Source organism: Kogia breviceps, chromosome 12 (assembly GCF_026419965.1).
Source record: "Kogia breviceps isolate mKogBre1 chromosome 12, mKogBre1 haplotype 1, whole genome shotgun sequence".
In the NCBI taxonomy this organism is placed as follows: domain Eukaryota; kingdom Metazoa; phylum Chordata; class Mammalia; order Artiodactyla; family Physeteridae; genus Kogia; species Kogia breviceps.
In genome coordinates, this window is record NC_081321.1 from 62868550 (window position 1) to 62891195 (window position 22646).

The window sequence follows — 22646 nt, forward strand, 5'->3', positions numbered from 1 at the left end:
TATGGACTGTATTTTCCTGCTTCTTTGGATGCCTGGTAATTTTTGATTAGATGCCAGACACTATGAATTGAGTGCAGGGTATTTTGTTATTCTTATAAAAATTGCAGAGCTTTGTTCTGGAATGCAGTTATTTGGAAACTTTGATCCTTTCAGGTTTTCCAGTTAAGCAAGATTTGTTAGGCAGGACCAGAGCAGTGTTCAGTTCAGCGTTAATTATTCCCCATTACTGAGGTCTCCACCCAAAGATCCATGAGTCACACTTCTCAATCTGACTGGTGAGAATAGGCACTATCCCCAGCTCCATATGAGCACCAGACACCACTCTCTCTAAATCTTTCAGGTGTTTTTTTCCGTAATCTTGGGTAGTTACCCCACATGCATGTGCAATTAGAACACAGCTGAAGACTTGGAAGGTAGGGGTGGGGTTGAATGGTGCTTTACGAATTCCTGGGATTCTTTCTCTGTGCAGCTCTCACCAGTCCCTCCAATGCTAGCTGCCCTGGTTTCTCTGCACCCTCAGCTCTGTCTCCTCAACTTGGGTTGTCTTCCAGCTCCCTCTGTATTCTCCCTCCTTAGACTGTAGCCTGGAAACTCTCAAAATCCCAAGACTGACCTCATTTTCTCCATAACTCTCTTTTGTTGCCTATTGTCAGTCGTTCTCAAAACCATATTTTTTCACGTAATTAGTCTGTGTTTTTGATTGTTTCAAGTGAGAGGGTAAATCTGGTTCCTGTTATTTCAACTTGACTATAAGTTGAAGTCTGAGTTAATACATTTTTAAAAAATTTTTGTTAATTTCTAATATGGAAAGTAATGATAGATGTAACTGTCTTAAACAAAAGCTCTTTGGGGGTCCTCAGTAATTTGAAGAATATAAAGAGTTCCCAAGATCAAAAAATTTGAGAACCAGCGGTCCAGGCCATCATTTCCCAGTGCTCCTTGAGATGTTAGTGGTTCCATGGACAACTAATTCAGTGCAAGCCTTTCTTCAAGTTAAAACAGACTCCTCGACTACAAGATCTCAAGGCCTTCAATTTGCTAGCATGCAATGTGAATCTACAGGAACATAGATAGATGGCTGTAACGCTCCCTGAACTTAATTGATCATGAAGACTTTTTAGAACTAGAGTTGCCAGCAGTCCTCCCTAAATATACCAAACCACCACAAGGGGCCGAAAATATCCCAAGTGGGTCATTTTTAAAACAAAAATACTTCTTTACCATGCAGCACTTTAATATCACATTTGGATTACTTTGGGGCTACTCTATTGACTTACCTCCAAATGATGAAAGTGATTCCTCTGAGAACAGAGCCTGCCCAAAGCCAAATTCACTTTTCCACTCCTAGAACCACTGGAAGCTAATTTTATAGTTTTGGAGTAGCTGTTTTGCCATGGCTCCCAATTTAAGAATAAATTTAATTCTGAAAGGGGGTGTCTAAACTTTATCAGGCAGAAATTTCAAATTACTGGGTAATAGGCAACTTCATGTAGAGTATTTTCCTATCAGATATCTATTAGCATCTCCAGTACAATTTGGGAAACATAGGATGGGAAATGTTGGCTGTGTGGGAACAGTTAGAACATTCTGGTTATCTACAGCACTGAAAAATTTGGTGGTTAAAAAGGCATTTTTGTTCACAGATTTGCAATTTAGGACTCAACATAACTCACTTTGCTCCACTGGGTATCAGCTGGGATGGTTCAAAAACTAGGGACTGGAATAGCCTGAAAACTTACTCACTCACATGTCTGTTAGTTGATACTGGCTGATGGGGAAGATCTTAGCTGAGGTTATGGCTCTAGTACTTACATGTGGCCTCCCCATGTAGTCTGGGCTTCCTCAAAACATGGTGGCTGAGTTCCAAGAGTAAGCATCTCAAGAGAAAGAGGCAGGCAAGAGCTGTGTTGTCTTTTCTAACCTAGCCTGGTCCATTATACCCTGTTAGTTAAAAATGACTCACTAAGGTTGACCCTTATTCAGAGAAAGGGGAATTAGACTCCATCTTTTGCTGGAATATCAAAGAATTTGTGCATGTGTTTAAAACAACCACAGAATGAATCAGAAGTTACTCCGTAAATCTTATTGTTAACTTCCCCAGCCTGCTTACCAAAAAGACCCTCCCCTCTCCCATGGTGAAACTTGCCTTATGGAACATGTGAAGTTCTCAAGGCTATGATATAAATAACCATGAATTCTTTCACCTGGTACACCCTCAACTGACCTTTTCCCACCATGTTTCTTTTTTTTTTTCTTTTGAGGTCATATAAGATTTAAGATGTATTCACAGATTAGGCTGGTTCAACTTTACAAATACACATTACAGACTAATATCACACCCTGCTGCTGAAAAATAAAGGGTTGGATTGAGTCTGGTAATGAACTAAAAGTTTCTGGAGAAATAATGAAAATATACCTTATATAGTCTGATATTCCTTTTCTCCCTGAGCCAGCTGAATGTTCCAGGACAATGCAGCATTCTTTGCTAATTTTGCAGAATTGAGATTTGTGAGAAAAACACAAATCCTCAACTCAGTTTCCAGGATTAGTAATTTACTATCAGATGAGAGTGGGGAGTCTTTAAAAAGTCACACTGAGCCTCAGATTCTGTAATTGTCTGTAGGTAGCTGTTTATAATGATCTTTAGGTTGAGATCAATCAAAAGAATTTTTAAGTGTTTTAACAGTGTGCCTACCCTGGGTCAGCGTACCTTTCTGAGAAGCTTGTTAGGAGGGCTTCTATGGCTCCACCCCTAGAGATTCTGCTTCTGTGGGGCCTAGGAATCTGCCTTGTAATACTCCCAGGTGACTCTAGTGCAGGTTGTCCAGGAGCCATGCTTTAGGAAACTGCTCCCAACAAGAGGAGAGCAACCACTGTGCTAGAGTGGGGCAGGCAGGCAGGAGTTCTGCACTGCTGAATTAATTGCCAGCTCTGAAGAGCCGGCATGGTGGGGCCTGTTGCCTAGCAACCCTCACTCTTGAGGCACACTTGCCAGCTTAGAGAGAGCCATCTTTTCCAACAGCTGTAATGCAAACATTAACCTGGTGAGTCAACTGCATAATGGGGTGGACTCTCTTTAACCAATAAAAATGAAGGTGGGAACCCAGATGATTTACCACTAACCGACATCACAGCACTCCTCCAAAAGGTTAATTGAAAGACACTGAACACACTAAATTAAGCTGAAGTTTTATTTAAAATGTAAAAGAAATGGTTCTTGAAATGCTGATGAATAAGGCGAAAAGATATAGTGCTCTCTTCCTACTAGTCAGCTGGCCTATCCAAGTACAGGGCAACATACAGTACTTAAGTACTGGTAGAATTTCACAGTAGTTTAGTGTTAGATTATCTGTGCCTAGATTATGTAGAGCTTCTCAGTGTGTGATCTTGGTCTTGGGTTTGCACCTCTACTGAGCATGAACAAGGGCTCCTGCTCCTTGGCCATAGCCAAATCCCTTGGGCCCAAAGTTTTTCGCATAGCATCCTACAAAAGAAAAGGGAAGAGTTAGTGCAAGTCCATTAAGCTTTGCTAGCATTGCTTAAGACTGATGTATCAACAAACATCCGTAAATTGAAAAAGCTGTTGGCTATGCCAAGAAGAGTTCAACTTATTTAAGGTGTAAAATGTGCCATGTAGTAACTATGTTCAAGCTGTAAAGGACGTCTGAGTCTTCTGGTTCCCTAGTGTTCAGCTCATGGTCCCAACTGAGTTACAAGTATGCAAATCGGGCCAGACAAGTTATATATTTGTCTGTTACCTTCATATATTCATATGCTTTGCTTAAAACATTAAGCTGAAAGAAGATTATTGTTTGTTTTTATTTGTAGGGGAGTTTTAAATGACCAGGAACTTAACTTACTGTATCATCAAAAATGTTCTGTGGTTTTTCTGTCATCTGTAAGCATCTCTAGATCTTTTATTTTCAAATACCCAGTGGCACTGTCCCAGCTTTTCCCCATTTTCAGAGTGCTTTTTGTCCTTTTTTTTTCCCCCCTGCTAGTGACATTTCCTTCACTAACAGCCAGTGTGAGATACCCATATGGACACCAATAACTGAAGTTAATTTTACCTTTACAATAGATTTCACCTTCTTTCTCAGTCAGAGTTGTTGACTCAAGACTCTTCCCACACTTGGCACATCGGAAGCAGTTTTTGTGCCAGGGCTGGAAGAGAGGAATAAGTAAGTTTAGATGCTGTGGCACAGTGGCTCAGGAAGATCAACCCCAAACAGGCTCCTGACTACTGTGGGTCAGCCCCAACCAGAAGGCTGAAACTGGACCCTCTACATTCTTGGTTGCCTGCAAAAGGGCTGAGTTCAGACTTCATCCACAGAAGACATGGACCGGGAGCTGTGCCACGGAAGGGCCATTTCCCTAAGAGCTGTCTGAAACCTCACCGCAAGCCCTGTGTGCTCCTTTGAAGACCACCACCTTTACGGTTGAGAACACTGCAGCTCAAAGAGGTGAAGTGGTTAAGCAACTTCTCCAAACCAAATTAGCATCAGGTGCCCTAAGTCACTGAAGAACCTGCAGAGTCCAGGTTTGTTAAGTCTGCCCTTGTCAGTTAACACCTTCAGGAGCGCCCCCTATGAAAACAAGGTTCTTTTAAACACAGATGTGATTTGTCAAATAAGGGCATCACTTCAAAAAATTAATGATTCAGATGGAAATTCGATTAAGAAAAAATTTAATTCAAGGCATTTATTTATAAGGCAGAGCGCCTGAGTGGGCTGCGGAGGGGCCTGGGGGAGAAAGGTAGTGGAGAATAGTCATCCGCTGCTGTTAACTCAAGACAGCACTTTACCTTTCCAGCTCCAATGATCTTCTCGGCAGCGTACACAGAATCCCCACATCTGGAACACTTCTCAGCACCTCCGTACTTCTGAGCAAATTTAGAAGTATTTGGATTTGTCGTAGGCCTGTGAGGTTGAACACTTGTGGAAAGGGGAGAAAAGGAATTAGGCAAGATTTTCCAAAGGGCCCTTATAAGCCTTACAAGGCAGACACAATGGAACTCTGGGACTTAATTGCTATACTCTCCCTTGGCTGGAGGCCTCCACAGGCCAGTACAGGGGAAAGAAGAAGGAAGAAGTAAATCTCAGGGACTGGCCAGTTATTATTTTAACCTATTTATGGGCTCATTATTGTTACAAAAAGACAGACAAGGCTCCAAACTTAAATGTCTGTCCCTCTGAGTCTGAACTCATCAGAATTCATTGAATCCCCAGTGCTAACCTCTCCACTAAACAGTTATGCTGTGTTTTATGAACACCTACCATAGCACATATTTTCACCCCACATTCATATCATTATTATTATTATTCATATTACCACTGGAATCACAGCTAGTTTTTCACTTCACAGAAGATAGAAGATATCAGTAGTAACTGAAGCAGTTAAGTTCTGCACATAGGTCAGCTGACTTAGGCAGTAACTAGGAAAATTAAGTATGTTTTACATATTACTTAATTCCCCAATATATTAGGAGAAAGTATGAATAAATTATAATTTTCATGGGAAAATATTTTAGAAAGTTTGCCTATTACTCTGTGACCTGTTTATCTTTACTTTTTCTCTGTATAGTGAGTGTACTGTTTTTGTCACTATTTACACGTCACTAGGTAAACCTTGTTTTCCTCTAACTTTCTGAAATTTTTTTCCATTCAGTATGTAGATGTACCTACCATACAGAACACCATTCTGGGCTCTGAAAAGATTTAAAGGCTTTCCTAAAGCCTTACAAGTAGGTTGAGCAGATAAGATGTGACAACAAGAGTTAGCACTCAGCAAAGGGTAGCTAAGTGTCAATTTTTCCTACTAGGAAAACAATTTCATCCTAGTTATATTTTATTAAATAGGTTACATACATATTAAAAATAAAGTGTTAATTTAGGAATACTGCCTTTTCATAAAACAGTTTATTCAAACTTCACATGTATCTTTAATATCTTCACCTCCACTATATCCATTTTTTAGTCATTTAATGGTTTTCTACACTTCCACCTAAGTTGTTTAATATACAGCATTTCTTGAATCATGTTTGATGTGTCCACTGGAAATTTTATTCTAAGCAACAAATACCAATTCCCAGTACTAATTCACAGGACTGAATTTTCCATTGTCCCTAATGGCATATTTTAAAAAATATCTCCACAACCCACTGTATATATAGTCAGCCCTCTTTATCCACAAGTTGTGCATCCAGAGATTCACCCAACCTCGGATCAAAACTATTCGAGAAAAAAATTCTGGAAAGTTCCAAAGAGCAAAACCTGCATTTGCCACACGCCAGCAACTATTTACATAGAACTTGCATGCTCAGATTTTGTATCCGTGGGGGGTCCTGGAACCAATCCCCCATGGATACCAAGGGACACCTGTACTTACTTTTAAAAGTGATCTTTAAAAGCTATTTGCAATGATATCCAACACTTGCAGTTAGGAGTTTTCCAAGAAAAATTTCCAAATCTGCCAATCATATTAAGAAGAACTTTATATGGATTATCTCCCACCTCCCTTCCAGCAACCTCAGAAGCCATGGTTAATTGCTACCTCATGACAGATGAGGAAAATAGGGGCTTACATTTAAATAACTTGCTGAAGGGCTAGAGAATTAGTAAATTGGTGATCCTGAACTAAGAAATGCAGGTCTGCCTGAATGAAGATGTTTCTGCCCACTCAGCGCTGCCTCTTCAAGAGATCCCCCCGAAGCTGTTTGGTCCCCATAACTTTCACAATGACCATGTGCCATAAGGGCAGTCCAGACTGCAGGTGCTCCCAGAGTGCAGTCATTAAGAGGGGCTTCTGGAAAAGGAAATCCCTACACCTGGTCCTGCAGGATGAGTAACACGTGGCCAGGCTAAGAAGCGGAAGAGGCAAGGACTCAGATCAACACAGGCCAGCATAGAAGGGTGGCTAATTATTGGAGGATATGGAGAAGCAGGAGTAGATAAAGAGGAGGGGTCACTGGTCTTTGTGACTTTAACACTATGGCCACAATTGCTGACTCACTTTTGGGCTCATGGATGAGTTTGGGGGGAACGTGTACAGGTTTATGTGTCTGAAATAAAATCTTGGGAAACAAGAAGAGATTTTAACAAGCCGGAAATGGAGAGCAGAACCAGAACAATGAATCTTAACAAAGTCGGCGGTAAGCTGGGGTCCTGCAAGTGACAGCACGCAGCAATGAATGAGTCTGCCCTCATACAGCCGATGCCCAGCAAGGCACCACAGCTCAGAAAGTGAGTGTGGAAGAAGCAGGAGAACAGAGACGTGGGCCTCGATGCAGGACAGCGCACAAGTATGCGGGCCCAAAGGACAGAAGTTCAAATCCTGGCTCTGCCACTTACCTGTGTGAGCTGAGCCTTAGTGTCCTATCTGTAAGATAGGGACAAAGTAACTCAACTCAGTTACTGTGAAGATTATATAGCATGAACATAAATGTTCAGCAGACGTTCTTTCAGGCATACCATGATGCACTCTGTGCTTAAGATCATAAGCTTTGGAGTTAACAGTGGGTTAAGTTCCAGGCTCTACAATTAAGTAGCAGTGTGACTTTAGGCAAACCACTTAATTCTCACTGTCTCACTCTGTTCTTGATTAAGATAGGAAACCCTGCCTTATAGGGTTGTGAGGATTACATGAGTTACCATATATTATTGCATGGTGTCCAGTCTACAATAAGGGCACAATTAATGGCCTTGTCCAAGGAAAGGCCATCTTATTGGAGTATTACACAGTTTTGGCCTCTTCAGTATAAAATGGATGTGGAAAATGTGAAGTTCAAATGAGGGAATTAGTCAAGAACAGGAATTAAATTCCACATGAAGAAATTATGTCTCAACGTGAATTACTAAGTGAAGTTTAGCAGATTTAGCACTTTTCTTACTCTGGTACCAAAACCTTTAAAGTATAGTAACACTAACCTCTCATAGAATGAAATACAGGAAATAATTTCCTTTTTTTTTTTTTTTTTTTTTTTTTTTTTTTTGCGGTATGTGGGCCTCTCACTGTTGTGGCCTCTCCCGTTTTGGAGCGCAGGCTCAGCGGCCATGGCTCACGGGTCCAGCCGCTGCACGGCATGTGGGATCTTCCCAGACCGGGGCACGAACCTGTGTCCCCTGCATTGGCAGGCGGATTCTCAACCACTGCGCCACCAGGGAAGCCCAATTTCCGTTTTTAAGTAAGAATTGTAAGCTAGAGAAAAGTAATTTCTTGGTGAGGAAACATTCTTACATGGAAGGACTGACTGAGGAATTTTCGTTGACTGCTTAATTGCACATGAGAAATGCATTTCATGATTCCAATACTACATTTCTCCATCATTTGATTTCATGATGTCTGATCTTTGAAGTGCTGTGAAACGGACGTGAATTTAAACCACTTGCTTTTGAGAACATCACAACTCCTCGATACACCTCATAATGCTATAAACCAGGACTGGAAATCACTGGAATAATCAATAAGAACTTCGTCAGGTCCAAAACTGTCCATTATTTCAAGCTTAAAGAACAGTCATTAGTTTATACTAGAAAATCTGAGTCATTGTCTTTGATTCTTTCAAGCTAAAAATCTGGAAACTCCCAGATTCCCGTTCACCAAGCAACATGAATTGCCACCATGCCTTCCTGAAGGTCACGTGGCCTTGACTCACCTCTCAGGCTTGATGCCCAGCCTCTCGCCCCGGTCCATGTTGAGTGTGCCCGCGCCCTGGCCGTACCCGTAGCCTTTCGGCCCGTACTTCTTTCCATAGCAGGATTTGCAGTAGATCTCGTCATCGTGAATTGCCACTGTTGTACTATCTAAATTTTTCCTGCAAACCACTGAGGGGGAAAAAGTTAGACTTTAAAAATATGCCAAAGATTGCCTTTTTCCTTAGAACAATGGTGGCGCTGAGGCAGGGCCTAGAAAAGGTAAAGGCACAGGCTCTCTCACATTCCTAGTTTATTCTCTGGTTCCCAAAAGCCACTGGAGAGCACCTGGACGGCTCACTACCTGTGAGGACGATTTGCGTTCCCCCATGGATATGATGGTCATTTCAGAAATACATTAGAATTTTAACATCCTGAAGCCTCAAACTTTTTAGTAGGATCTGCCCCCCAGACAAAAGGGAGAGAAGTTTCCAAGATGTCTATAATTACACGAACAAAAGGAACAGAACCAGCACTTTGCGCCCAAGACCCTCGCTCCCAACCGTCAACACTCAATCTTTTCATCCCCTTCCTCCAAGTGTTAAAGAAGAAAAGGGTAGGAGCGCCTCGGGTGAGCTGCCTCTGCAGCCCCTCCTCCCCCAACAGCACCCCCAGGGATAAAAACGGTTTTAAATCCAGAATTCTAGTCTTCATCACTAGTCTAGAAGGGAAAAAGCAGTCTTCTTTCATCTCACCACTGGCTTCTCCAGCAGTGATAAGTATGTCTGAAAATCGTCAAGTGGTTTAAAGTCTGCATTTGTTTTCCCTTCAGTCCCAAAGGAGAACACATTCTTTCTTGATGGATTTCTTACCACATTTCCACGTATCCCACTTCATAAAACTGCCAAATGTCATCATGTTTTATCCAGACATTATTTCACTTTCTAAGACTTCAATTAAGCTTGAGAAAAAAAAAGACTTGTGAGAGAGCTCACTGGCAGCAGGAAACCCAAGATTAGTGCAGCAGAAAAGGGGATTCCCCCCACCCCTTATTTAAAAGAGAGAGGGAGAAACAAAAAGAGGAAGGACAGAAAGAAGGGCAGGGAAAGGTGACTAGCTGGCTGCTTCAGAGTAGAGTTAAATGATGAAGTTTCTATTATCTTAGACTGAAGTCTTCTCTGGTAGAACAGAAATGACATCATCTCCTTTGAACCTTGCTGTTGAGGTTCAAGTTCTGAAATATATCTGCTTAAAGACAGAGTTAACCTAAAATCGTACACTGCTGAAGAACAAACACCCTTAACAGACAGAATAAATAGAAAAACTGGTTTTAAACACATATTTATTAACCAGAGCAAGTTTAAATATATGAAATTTTGACTAGAGAACCACCCCTTTCCCCCTAGGCCTCGTCCATATTCTCTGCAATAAGATTCTCCTAAGGTCTGCAAACTACTCTGAATTATTTCCTTAAAAGGCTTTAGTCAGCAGAGGCACATATTAGGAAGGAGTAATAAAGATACCAGTAAAGACCTTGACATTTAATAAACACTTGATTACAGTGTAGACATCCTGGCTTAACCTAGAGGAAACTAAGAACAATTTCTCAAGTATTTACATTTCCTCTTTGTTCACATACTCTCTTGGTTACAAAGCTGCTGAAAAATATGGATTCCTTTAAAAAAATTAACTTCTAGGTGAAGAAATGGTTAAACCAAATCTGAGAAATGCTAGCTATTATGGAGGCGTACATAGCGAACATTCATATGTTGTATTTGTATTCTTTGTAACTGCAACTCTCTATTGTCTGTTTCTGGTCGTCTGCAAAGCAGTTGCTGTATAAAAAGGTCCAGACGCCTTAAATGCTGTTGCCTAGGAGGACAACTAAAATTTGTGAGGGAAACTCTTTCTGAAGATTATTCCTTAGTGTAACCAGATTTCTTTTTAACATAGGCAGTTTCTAACAGTAATTTTCACTGCACAGTACTCTAGATATAGCGGAGAGCTGCACAGATGGGTGGGTTCCTCACGTAACAAATCCTTTGTTCAAGAAAATTTTGTCATTTGAATCAGAAGCTGATTAATGTTGAGCTTCCTGAAGCGGCTACTCTCCTGTTTTAAGACTGAAGACTTGGTTGTCCTGAGAAGGAATCTGCCGGGGAGAGGGAGCTTCTCTCCTGTTCCCTTTCTCTCATTATCAGGTCCTGACCATCGCTGGAGCAGATGCCCACGTGCTGGTTCGTGGTCTACCTCCTGTCTGTACCAGCCACTCCAGTAATTCTCTCTCTATAAACAACAGTAATTCCCCACCTGCTTCTGTGGGATTTTCATATCCTACGTTCCTTTCCCTCAAATTTAGGACATCAATAACATGAAATAACTCTGAATATTCACTACCAGAGAAGACAGAATTTGAACTTCTAGACATGTGAATTTCAACTAACAGTGTGGCGAGAAACCAGCCAGTTAGGTTTCAAAGAGAAGGAGCCCCCGCCAGAACGAGAAAGTTGGGGCGGATGGGTAGTGAGCCGTTCGTTCAGGAATCGGAGCCAAGCCCCTGGGATGTGCCAGGAACTGTGCTGGGTGCCAGACTATAAACAACCCCGAGGTCTCGGTGAAGCGGGGGAGACAGACGTGACAACAGATAAAGTACAGGGGGTGCCAAGTGGAGGCAAAGCACTACGGGGAGCCAGAGGCCAAGGGTCTGGGTCGCCCCTGCTGTCCTTGCTGTGAGGCTGAGCGCTTGCACTGTCCATGGGGACAGACAGGCAGAAACCACTGGAGCTGCTAAAATCATCTTTGTTAACAAAACCACAGTTTCTTCCTGAAATCGGTGAACTGCAGCTTCTGACACACGAGTTCTGTCCACACGAGCGCGGGGGAGACTCACTGCACAGGAAGCAGCAGCGGTGGAAGCTCCGGCCATCGCACTGCACCTCCTCTGCGTGGTACACAGTCCTCCCACAGGCCCCGCACTTGTTGCCACCTCCCCAGACGGGCATCCTGCAGGAAGACAGAATCGTTAGGACGGGCCCCAACTGTACGAGACGTCTTACACGCTCCCTGGAGGGCTTTTTACACCCAGGGGACAGCAGACAGCGTTGGTTTCTTTATAACCTGCCCTGACCACATCTTTAAAAGACCTGCGTTCCTCCAAAGTAACCTCGTCTCACCTCCCAAATCACAGCCCTTGCTAGGAAACGGCCTTGTCGTGCACAGGTTTTTTTCTCCTACAGGACAGAGGACCTGCATTTAGTACAACGGTGCAGACCGCCAGGCACAAAACAAACTGCCGCCAGCGTGCACGGGAGTTGAGAAAGCAGTGTAGGGAGTGGAAAGGCAAACGCTGCCCACGCCCACCCTCCAGTCGTAATGAACTGGTTTAAAGCTCAGCTGAAGAACTTACACCTGGGTGGCGGTTTTTACGTGTTTCATTCACTGTAACATCACCAAATTCTTAACCACAGATCATACACGAGCTATGACACACTTCTAGGGAGGAGGGAAGTGCTGGGTGGCCCGGCAAGATTAAGTTGTATATTTTCTGCTCAAGTTATGAGAGATTAATAGCATAAACACTTGTTTCTCTGACTAGCACAACTGCATGGCCGGAGCCTGGCAGTAACCACAACGAACACCCATCCAGATGGCTGTCATTTAAGTTTCTGTGCTTCACTAATCCTAGCGTCCTGAAGTCCAGCTGACAGTTGGTTTTCCCTCCCTGGTGGGCCCGTCCGTCCACACAATAGAATAGGCTACCAGGTTGTCTCCTGGCAAAATGAATTGTTTGTTGACTGTGTCAGAATAACCTCTGAGCAGTGCGGCCTGGGGGTAGAAATGGAAGTTTAAATCCTTGGCTATCTTGCTGTGATGTAGGGCAACGTGTTCTAATCTCCTTCGCAATGAACTGGTCTACCTGGACCCAGTTTAAAACGCCTAGTTCTGAATGGCCAGTGTGCTCAAGTGCCTTTGCCAGTACAGAAAGTTGTCCTGCAGAGACCTGCCCTGACTGGTATCTAAAAACACAGTAGAAGAATTCCTTTCATCCCCACCATCATTTCCAGACTTCCCTTTGCTGAGTGCCATTTGCAGCCCTTGTCTGTTGCGTCTCCTTGGATGAGCTGCTGCCTCTCGAGTAAACAGCTAGCTAAGAAGGCTGAGACGTCCTTACTAACTCAAGTCTGGCTAGGAAAAAAAAAAAAGGACAAGGACAGCTGCTAAGCAAAAGGCTTTAGACTCTTCAGTCCTTAAGATAAAAAGGAGGGTGGAGAAAATTCCTATCCCACTTGCCCATCCTACACCATTTCGACAATCCAGAACACAATGACTCCCTAAACGCTGAGATGAGGTCTTTACACAAGAAAGATTTACAGAATTAACCACTGTGTTGGGCACCCTTCTGAGGCACAGCCTTCTCTGGCCCCTCTTCTGCTAATACTTTCCCCAGGTTTCCTCGAGGGCAGCAACCATCCCTCTCTCGGCGCACGTGGTTTAGAGAAGTACTTACTAAAATGTGGTCTCCTGGCGACAGTCCACTGTGCTGGCTACCAATTCGAGACAATATTCAGATAAGCGTTTAGAAAGTTTTCTACAATTTTATGCCACAACAATCAAGAGCTTGATCGGTGGACTCATCTTGTCGGACAGAGGACAGTCAGATAATCAGTGTGTATTTGGAAATTAAAATAAAGCGAATGGTCCTTTACCACAGATAGTTTGAGAAGCACTGGTTTAGAGGGTGTGACTCCTACACTCAATTCCAGGGCTGGACGTGCGATGCATCACTGCAGTCAGATGAGTGCCTTCCCTGTCCTGCCGTGGCGACTGGTTTAGGAATGGGCACAGGACCCCAGGCCAGTTCAATGGAAGCTAATTAAGCCCGGCCTTGGGTTTAGAACTGTGCCAGTGCAGGAGTGGAGTTGTTAGCAGCTGTCTGGAAGAAAAGAACCTAAGAAGGAAGCCAGCACAGAGGAAAACAGAGAGACTAGTTCAGATAGTCTTTAGCTGTGCCTTGTTGTATCCTGTGCTCTTCAATTATATGAGCCAATAAATTTCCCTTTTTAAGCCTTTGGGACATAGAGCCCCTGGTCCTAGAAACAAACAAGAACAACACACACGGACACATAAGAAGGCCTGACTGATACGACTAGTTATCCCTACGTGGTTGGCCTCAACTTGCAAAAAGCCTGTTTCCCTTGTTCAGACAGGAACAGAGTCATTTCTAGGGTCCACAGATGTTACCAGGCTCCTGTGAAGGCATCCATATAGGATCGATATCCAGCAACAATGGAATATATTTGCAAGCTTTTCTTTGGTAGTTGCATAAATCTCTTTATTCCTGTCCCTGGAGTCTGGTGCTCCATTGTTTAAATCCACAGTGAAACCCGAGCCTGGCTATAGAACCTGACACGAAACTTGGCTCCAGCACCTGCACTGGCTTGAGTTTGGAGGGCAGTTAATGATATTGACTTTGCCCCATGGCTCCAAAGCTACCCGTGTTCTGGAATGCTCACAGATACAACATACATCTGCTGGAAGTATCCCATGGTTTCTGAGGAAACCAAACACCAAACCCAGACTTGCAGGTAATGACGTCACAGTGACTTAAAATCAGATCCCAACCATCAACAGCCCAGCTGGCTTTTAAAATACTTTTTATCATCAAGGCATTTCTCATCATGTTAGAAAATGTCATCGTACCACCAACCTGTATCATAATTACTTTGGAGCAATCACCAAAAAGGAGCCAGACTTTCTATCAAGACAAACACTATCCTCAGTTGTCTCTAAATAACATTTAAAAATACATAAAAACTAACTCATCACTCTGTGTTACTCTCTCTCTATGATAGAGCAACTTGGACTTTTTAAAAAGGAAGAATATCTTCCCTTTCCTTGTGTAATTCGGGGTTGAATTCACCTCTTGTAAGTCAAGTCTGATTCCTACTGTACTTGCCACGCCAGCCAAATGTGAATATGTCATCTTTTCGGGAAACACCTATCCAATACCTTTTCAGCTTTCCATTTTAAGAGCTTCCTTCCTTTGAGGGTGGGGACCACAGCTCTGTCTTCTCCCGCACCATCAACCAGCGTGCTTGGCACGTGTCAAAATATTTCATTTCTTTTGTTTTAAGGAACCCTTCCTTTTTCAACTTGTTTTTACTCTTCCCAATTTGATCTTATGCTTATAAAGACAAAGGTAGCACTGCCCTACTTCTCTGTCACATTCTTGGATTCTCAGTCAAATGTCCAAGTCATTAACTTTTTAAAAGTTCCACTCAGTTTAAAGGCTTTCCTAAGGATTTCAGAATAACCCTCTCTATGGGCCAGGCTAATAGTGTAATAGAGCATCCTCGGAAGGCTTCAGCTGGATTTACGTTTTATTTTTCAAGCAGGATAGTGGGTAGTTGGGTGTTCCTTATGTTATTCTCTATTCTTATGTTATTCTCTATTTTGTATGTCTGAAATATTTTGTAATGGAAGGAAAGAAGGAGAGAAGGAAGGGAGGAAAGGAGAGATGGAGGAAGACTGATTTAGACAGACCTGGGTTAACTTCACTATTATAATGGTTGTGCAATGTTGGGCTTAATTTTCTTATCTGCAAAAAAGGGGGGAAAGGTAGCTCTCTCTACCTCACAGAGATATTGTGAAGATAAAACACAGTAAATAAATGCCTTGGCAGACATTCAGTAACTGGTGGCTTGAGGATGGGAGAGGCATCTCGTGCTGTCCATCCTGCTATCAGTACTCCCATAGGAAACCCACTGACTAGCACCTATAGAACACAGCTCAGAGCAACAAACAGTAAAGGAAAAAGTTATCTGATTAGTCACTCATAAACCTTTCTCTGGAACATTACAATGCACTGCAAGTAAAAGAACAGTTGCACTTGCGGGGACTAAGAAATGAAGTTCAAATTTACACTTTTAGCGTGAACCCCTATGCGTGTTTGCTGAATTTGGCAGAGGGAGATGGGACCATCTTCCATTTCTGTCACTCCTGGCATTGCTATGCATATATTTAAAAAAAAAAAAAATACACACAAAAACCCAAAGCTTCATTTTTCCTACAAGCCCTTGGCTGCACTACTCCACAACAGCTGACATTAATCACCGCAAACTGGATTTGCACTGAGCAATCTGGGCTGCATGCCTTTCCCCGATCCTATGCATTAATTTACAAAATGGTAAGAGGAGAAATAAAACCCCACGTTACACACACCTCACAAAAGAGGCCAAACATGGGCCAGTTCAGTTTTTTTTTTTTTCTTGTTCTTTGCTTCTCATTGCCTGAAAGAGCTCCAGCACTAGGGTTTATCCACTGTGTTGGATTAAAAAGCTTGGTTTACATCCAAACACCTATGTGCAGTTTCTCTTTGCTGCTTCTCCCCAGTCTAAGACACCACCCAGAATCAGTAAGACTTAGCCCAAGAAGAAAATTACTATAGTCTAAATCTGAGTCACCTTGCACTAAAGTTAGCTCACTCTCTAGATAACCAGTGACCACAGGGTTCATTCTCCCCACCTGTGCTGCGCTGACTACCTTATTTTAGAATCTGAATGACAAACCCATGCATTTCGAGCGTATGTGCCACCACTTGTAATTTAAATTAACTGGTCTGACGCGGAGTGAATCCATCTATAAACCCAGATTCTAAGTGCTTCCAGAATATTTGACATCTTATGACTACTCTTGGTTATTATGCTATAACTTCCCAAAAGGAGAATCTACTATAAACCAGTTTCATCTTGAGCCACATCCAGAGGGGGTCACTTGTTAAAGAATATGTAACTGTCCCCAATTACAATGATTTTTAAAGAGGCCAGAGTTTGAGAGCTGTAATTAATTGGAAATTAAGCTGCACTCAATGCCCATTCTAGAAAGGTTTTCTTCTACAACCCAAACTACCTGCTTAGTCTACTTCCCTTATCTGAGTGAATACCACTGAGCCAAGGATAGGACTCTCTGTGTCTTAGTGATGGGCTCCAAGTTCCATTTGGCTCCTTCTACCAAAGCTAAATCCTCAAGCTGGTCTTCAAGAGAGCTCGGCCTCAGGATGAACTAAGAAGATGGATTTTGGAGTCCACACAGTCTCATTTCCCTCATATGCAAAATAAGGGTAGCAGAACCTTTCTTTCAGAGTTGTTAAGAAAATGAGATGAGAAAATGCTTACAGTTGGCATTCAATTATTGGCCGCCTTTATCATCAGTATTTAGCAATGTTCAGGCTTTGTTATCAATACTCATCTTCTCCTACCCATCTCATAGTCCATCCATTCCTTCATTATGTGCCTAATCCCTCTACATCAGGAAAACTGACTTACCTCCCGCCCTCCCACCCTCATCCAGCTAACTCCCGACTTCATTTCTGAATCTCAAGTAATTCTTCCAGGGTAGGGGCAGCTAATAAGCACTGTAATGCTGTACTGTGTATGAAACTCTCCTATGAATCTATTAATTCAACATCTTATAAGCCATATCCTGGGTTGGGAGCTGAGGATAAAAGGGTAAAGGAAGGGTGCCTGTTTCTCAGGGAGTTCGACTTTGGTGGTACAAGTATATAAACAAATGACAGCAAAATAACCCCAAGCACAGAAGCGTGTAGAAGGGGCTTTGGGAAGTCTGTATGGTCTATTGATAGAGGGATGCCAAAACAGTTTCATCTTGGTGATTGATTGATAGTGGGTTCCTGGAACTATGTTGGAAAAGATTCTGGAGACCAGTCAAGGTTCCGCATTAAAGATCACTGTGGTTAATAATTTCTGCCATAGAAACTGCAGGGCACGTGCCACCCCTAAGACATTCCAGGGATAAGAGAAAGAGTGTGGAACTCAGAGTGAGACAGACGTAAGATTGAAAGTCAGTTACCAGCTCTGTGATCTTGGCCAAGTTCCTTAACATCTGAGCCTCCACGTCTTCAGCTGTAACTTGGAAATGGATGAGCGTTGTGCCATAGGATAGTTGTAAGGGTTTAATGAGATAACATTCGTAAAGTACGTGGCAGAAGCCTGTGCTCCACAAATATTGGCTTCCTTTTCCTTCAGGAGCATTAGCGGGCCTGATTACGGTTACCAAACGTTCAGCGGTTAAGTGACTTGCTCAGGTCACTGACCTCCAAAGATGCAAATCTAGGCTCAACCACTCATGTCTGACTCCAGAACCACAAGCTGTCCCGCAAACTCCCAAATCTGATTTAAGGGTCAAGAACATTCAAACCACCTGAGCGTGATCAATCCTTGAGCTATCAACTTACACGCAGGAACACCTCCCTCTGGCCAGTCTTTATCCATCCACCTAGCAGTTAGCAAGTGTCCTCTGTGTGCTAATCTCATACCCAAACTGCTACTTTCAACCAAAAAGTACTCTCTACCACTCCTCTCTGCCAACCAAAGTCCATCCTCCTACTAAGGGAAGCCTCCCTTCTGTCTAATAAGCTGTCCTTTGTGTACCTCACCCTCACCATTCATTACTAATTCTATATTCTGTTGCCACTCATGTCTTCAACTCGGAGGACAGCTTGACACAGATTTGGAGACCAGCTGTCAAATCACACATTAGAACACAACTGTGCTCTCAGCCCGGGCACTCTGACCTCCACCTGCCAGCCCCCGATAGCCACAATCTGTGCAAACTATGAGCTATTCAATTATTCAAACAATTTAATGTTTGTGTGATTTTTACATGGAGTCAGACTGAGATTTATATGCCAAGACTACTGTTTATTTGCCAAAAGATCTTAGGCTGGTCATCTGATCTGCTCATTTTCTCATTTTAAAAACGGAGATACTGCTTATTTATGTCATGAGGCAGTTTTGAGATTGAACACTACATGTAAAGCACTTCGAATAATGCCTGCCGCATGATAAATAACAGTAATTAGAAATAGTTACGTAAAGCTTACTATACCTATATTAAGTAGTCTACTTATATTAATTTAATCCTCATAACAACTGAGGTAGGCATTATCATTATCCTCACTGCATGGGTGGGAAAGCTGAGGTATAGATTATTAAGTGGCTCATAACTGTAAAAACAAAACACAATTACCAATTCAACTTAAAAATACCAGTGAAATTCAGATAGACTATACTGAGTTTATTTGACTAATGTTTCACTAAAACTAAAACACTGCTAGCAACACAAATATAGTAGTGACTGATATGGCTCTAGCACAAGTTCTTTTAAATTGGGTATTTTCTGTCCTGCTGTGGGAGGTATGCAGATTTGATTCTGTCTTTGCTTTCCTCTTCTGGAGGAGAAGCCACAATGAAACCTAACTGGGAAGTCATATGGCCTTAATGTATTAAATGGTATGTGTCCTCTTATTAGTCAAGGACGATTAGTAGTACTGTTGGTACAAACAGAAAAGCAAGGAACCTGATATCTTTTGCAAATAATTCACAATATACTTCTTTTGCTTCTTCCTCTAAGACTTACATTAAAATGTACAATTTTTATAATCAGAATTTGTGCCCGGCTCCTCCACAATTCAGTTTGAGAAAACTCCCCTAAGTCAGTCAGGGTTCTTAACCTGGGGTCCACAGATTCCTTGAAATTCTGGGGATCGCTGAACTTGGTACTGTGTACTTTATTTTCTGCACCTAAAAACAGTTTGAGAAGGGGGTCCAGAGGCTTCACCAGACTGCCAAAAAGTTCCATGACACAAAAAAGTTAGGTATTACCATCCTACGTAATCAAGACCCCAAGTGTAGGGAACCCCACCCAAGAGAACACAAAGGATGCCATGCAAATACCAGCCCAGGAAATGATACAGTTGAGGAAACCTGTGAATATCTGCAAAGAGAAGAAAGCTGGCCTCCAGGCAAGGCCTAGGCGATATTGTTCAGAGTCAGCAATCTTCTGGAAGAGGCTTTCACTGATAGCCATTTCCCCTTATATTCAACAAAGTGCAGAATGGAGTCTAATTACAAGGAACCTCTCCCAAACTGGGCTGGGTTTTATACAAGGAATAGCATGCCTTCCGAGAAACCCCTGCAAGGTATGTTCTATTACACCCATTTTACAAGATGAAGTAACTGAGACCAGAAAGTAAAATAACTTGCCTAAGGTCATCAAACCAGTGGCTGCTGAAGCTGGCATGTGAATTTGGGCCCAACTGGTCAGTCCTGTCCTTCTCACCATGCTATGCCTCCTCTCCCGCTGTGGGCTTGCTCTCCCCCGCTCATCTGATTTACCTGATTTTTGACAGAGAAGAAAAATTAGAGGCCCAGATGTCCACATTTAGTGGCGGCGTCAAGGCTGGACCCAGGCTTCTAAAGCTCATTTATTACTGCCCCCTCTAATCTATGCCAACATTCTTGCTATTTTAGTATGAAATACAGTTTCCTCAAAATCCAAGTGAGTTGGCAATTTCATCAGGACAGACCTCCAGTGAGTACTGCCTTCAGCCCAGTATTTGGCATATACCAGTATCAATCAATATTTGTGAATACATTTGGAGGAATCCATTAAAAAACTCATGATAGAAACTGTTGATCAAATCTGCTAATGTTTCTATTGCTTGAGTCCAATTAAATCTTTGTTCTCTACAATTGCAATCTTACTCATTACTTCATTCATTCATTCAATTAACCAGCATTGGCTCTGGTCCAACGGTGTGTTTAAGACACCCAAGCCAAGCACTGTGAATTTCAAAGACTCATGGGATACAGACCCCCGTGTCTACCTAACTTCACTCTGAAAGAGCGAAGGAAATGAATCCAGGGTAAAAAGAACCTCGAGAAATATTGGTAAAGTATAAGTGGCAGTCAACTTCAGAGGGCAGTGACCAAGGAGACAGTGTGGAGGGAGACCACAAAGGACTTAATAAAATTTGTTCTCGTTTGGTATGCAGTTTTTAACGTATGTGCAACTCACCCTTTAGGAATCCATTGCCCATCTCTTTCCTGAAAATTTGAGTCAAATTATAGCCAACTTTGTGGCTGTCCTATTTGAATTCTTGGCATTTTTTATAAGTAGTGTTTTAAAACAGGTTAACTAGAAAAGAACTAAAGAGACCATTTTTACTGCCGAGTTAAAAAAAACTACCCAAAATAAAAACTATTTATAAAAGGAAAAGGAAAAGGAAAAAGCCTGGTCTGCAGACTGCGAATAAAACAGGTTGAACATTTGGGGTAACCATTTAAACAAATATCGTTCTACAAACGTCCTGGCGGGGGGGGGGGGCGGGCAGGGCAGACGTGGGTGTCTCCCGACTCAGAAAACCCACCCTGCCCCCCCCCCCCCGGGGGACTGCCTACGTGGAGCTTTGGAACTGAGGACGTGATTTGCAGGACCTGTTGCAGAATTTACAACCAAGCATTCTTGCTTTCCCGGTTTGTACCTGAATGGTAGAAAGTTCTAGAAAAAGCTGGGAGTGATCAATATGACGTTTCACTGCTGTGCCTTCAACATTTAAGGTTCAGCGCTCGGTGGGCAGAGACCACCAAACAATGGGGATACCAGGAGCTCTGTACCGCAGCAGGGGAAGGAGTCCGGGCTCGACAGGCAGGGGAGCCCCCTCCGCACCCCCAAGGGCTCCGAACCAGCCTCTGGGAAGGTCGCCCTCGGCGTGCAGCACACTCGGGGCACAGGAGACCCCGAGACTCGGATCCCACCCTCCCCTTTGCGAAGAGAGAACGCGCCACTGGAGGAGGGGACCCTAGGCTACTAAAAGGCGGATTAGCAGCCCCGCGAAACTCTCGATCCCACCTCTCTCTCCCAGAGAAACCGGGATGGAAGTCGCGCACGATTATTTCTCTGCGCAGCGGACCCGGGATCCGAGAGCAGGGTTGAGGCGGCCACGGGGAACGGGGCAGGTGTGTGGAGATCGGGGCGCAGGGGTGAGGAGGATGGCCAGGGGGACCAAATGGGGACCTCGATGGATACTTCGGAGGAGGTGAGAGGGGGCGCCGGCAGGGCGGCCTCCGTATCCCAGGAGGCTGAGGGAACCACCACCCCCCGGGGTCGGCGGAGACGTCCGCACCTTCCTACTCACTCGAGTCGCAATCAGGACCACGCACCAAGGGCGGAAATAGCGAGAAGCAGACGGAGAGAGCGCGGCGGGAGTCCAGGACCGGGACGCAGGGAGCGCCGGTACCTTTTCAAGCCCCCCTGTGGGCGTGGCCTCTGGGTGCCCCGCCCCCACTCCGCGCCCCGCCCCGCCTCGCGGCGCAGCGCCTGGCGGATTCCCGGACCGGCTCGGAGGGCGGGAAGGGGGAGCTGCTCGCGGCCGGGCTCCGGGGTAAAGACAGAGAGACAAAGGCAGAATCCCGCCTCTTCCTGCTGCTTCCCGCGCGGCCAGCATCTTCCCACGTACCGGGACCGCTCCCGCCGACTTTACTCCTCTCGCTCGCAACGGGAGCCCGCAGTTTCTAGAAGTGGTTAACCGGAGCCGGGAAAGGAGGCTTCCTCACCCTGCAGAGAGGCCGGACGGAGGGACTGTCCCGTCGGGAAACAGCCCTCGCCGCCCTGCGACGTGCCCTTCCGACCGCGGTTGCCAATTCTCCTTTAGGAGAGAACAGTCCAAGGTCGAGGAGTTTCCAACAGTAGAAAACCGGCCAGATCGGGAGTTTCCACCACCCCGTCCCTTGCCGTACCCTTATAAGTAAACTCAACCTGATTAACTTCCCCAGTGGACAAGTATCTGCTGGCCCGATTTCCAGCTTCTGGGAATCCGCAACTTTCCTGTTCTTAAAGAGCAAAATTTCTCATCTAGACTAAATAAATGACGTTACCAAAAAAGCCTCATTACTCAAGTGTTTTGCCTTTCCCACCATCGGGGGGCACGGCTGCACACGCTGCCGAAGGAGTGCAGGGCGTGCGGAGAAACCCACCCAGAAACCCGGGCCCCAAAGGGCCTTGGGATTACATTTGTCGGTATCAGAAAAGCCCAGAGACAGCAGTGACAACCGAGGGGACCTAATACCTGAACTACAGGCTGATTTATTGTTTTAGATGAAAAGAAAAACAATGCCATCTTTATCTTGTTCACATTCTAGGCTGACTGATGACCTC

At 43.9% G+C, this 22646-nt stretch overlaps 1 protein-coding gene across 5 annotated transcripts; it reads right to left on the bottom strand.

Moving 5' to 3' along the window:
• Positions 1 to 3173: 3173 nt before the first annotated feature.
• On the bottom strand, positions 3174 to 22038 carry CSRP2 (cysteine and glycine rich protein 2). Of its 5 annotated transcripts, none has more exons than XM_067009773.1 (7): positions 21628 to 21849; positions 19694 to 19825; positions 11521 to 11633; positions 8654 to 8822; positions 4805 to 4934; positions 4071 to 4164; positions 3174 to 3484 (listed from the first exon to the last, which is right to left on the bottom strand). In XM_067009773.1, the coding sequence occupies exons 3-7, from the start codon at positions 11630 to 11632 to the stop codon at positions 3408 to 3410; spliced, it is 582 nt and encodes a 193-aa protein (XP_066865874.1). In that variant the 5' UTR covers position 11633; positions 19694 to 19825; positions 21628 to 21849; the 3' UTR covers positions 3174 to 3407. The 5 variants fall into 5 exon arrangements, with proteins under 5 accessions (XP_066865874.1, XP_066865875.1, XP_066865876.1 ...); XM_067009774.1 differs by having other exon boundaries at positions 21616 to 21706; XM_067009775.1 differs by lacking the exons at positions 19694 to 19825; positions 21628 to 21849 and adding an exon at positions 21949 to 22038.
• Positions 22039 to 22646: the final 608 nt, after the last annotated feature.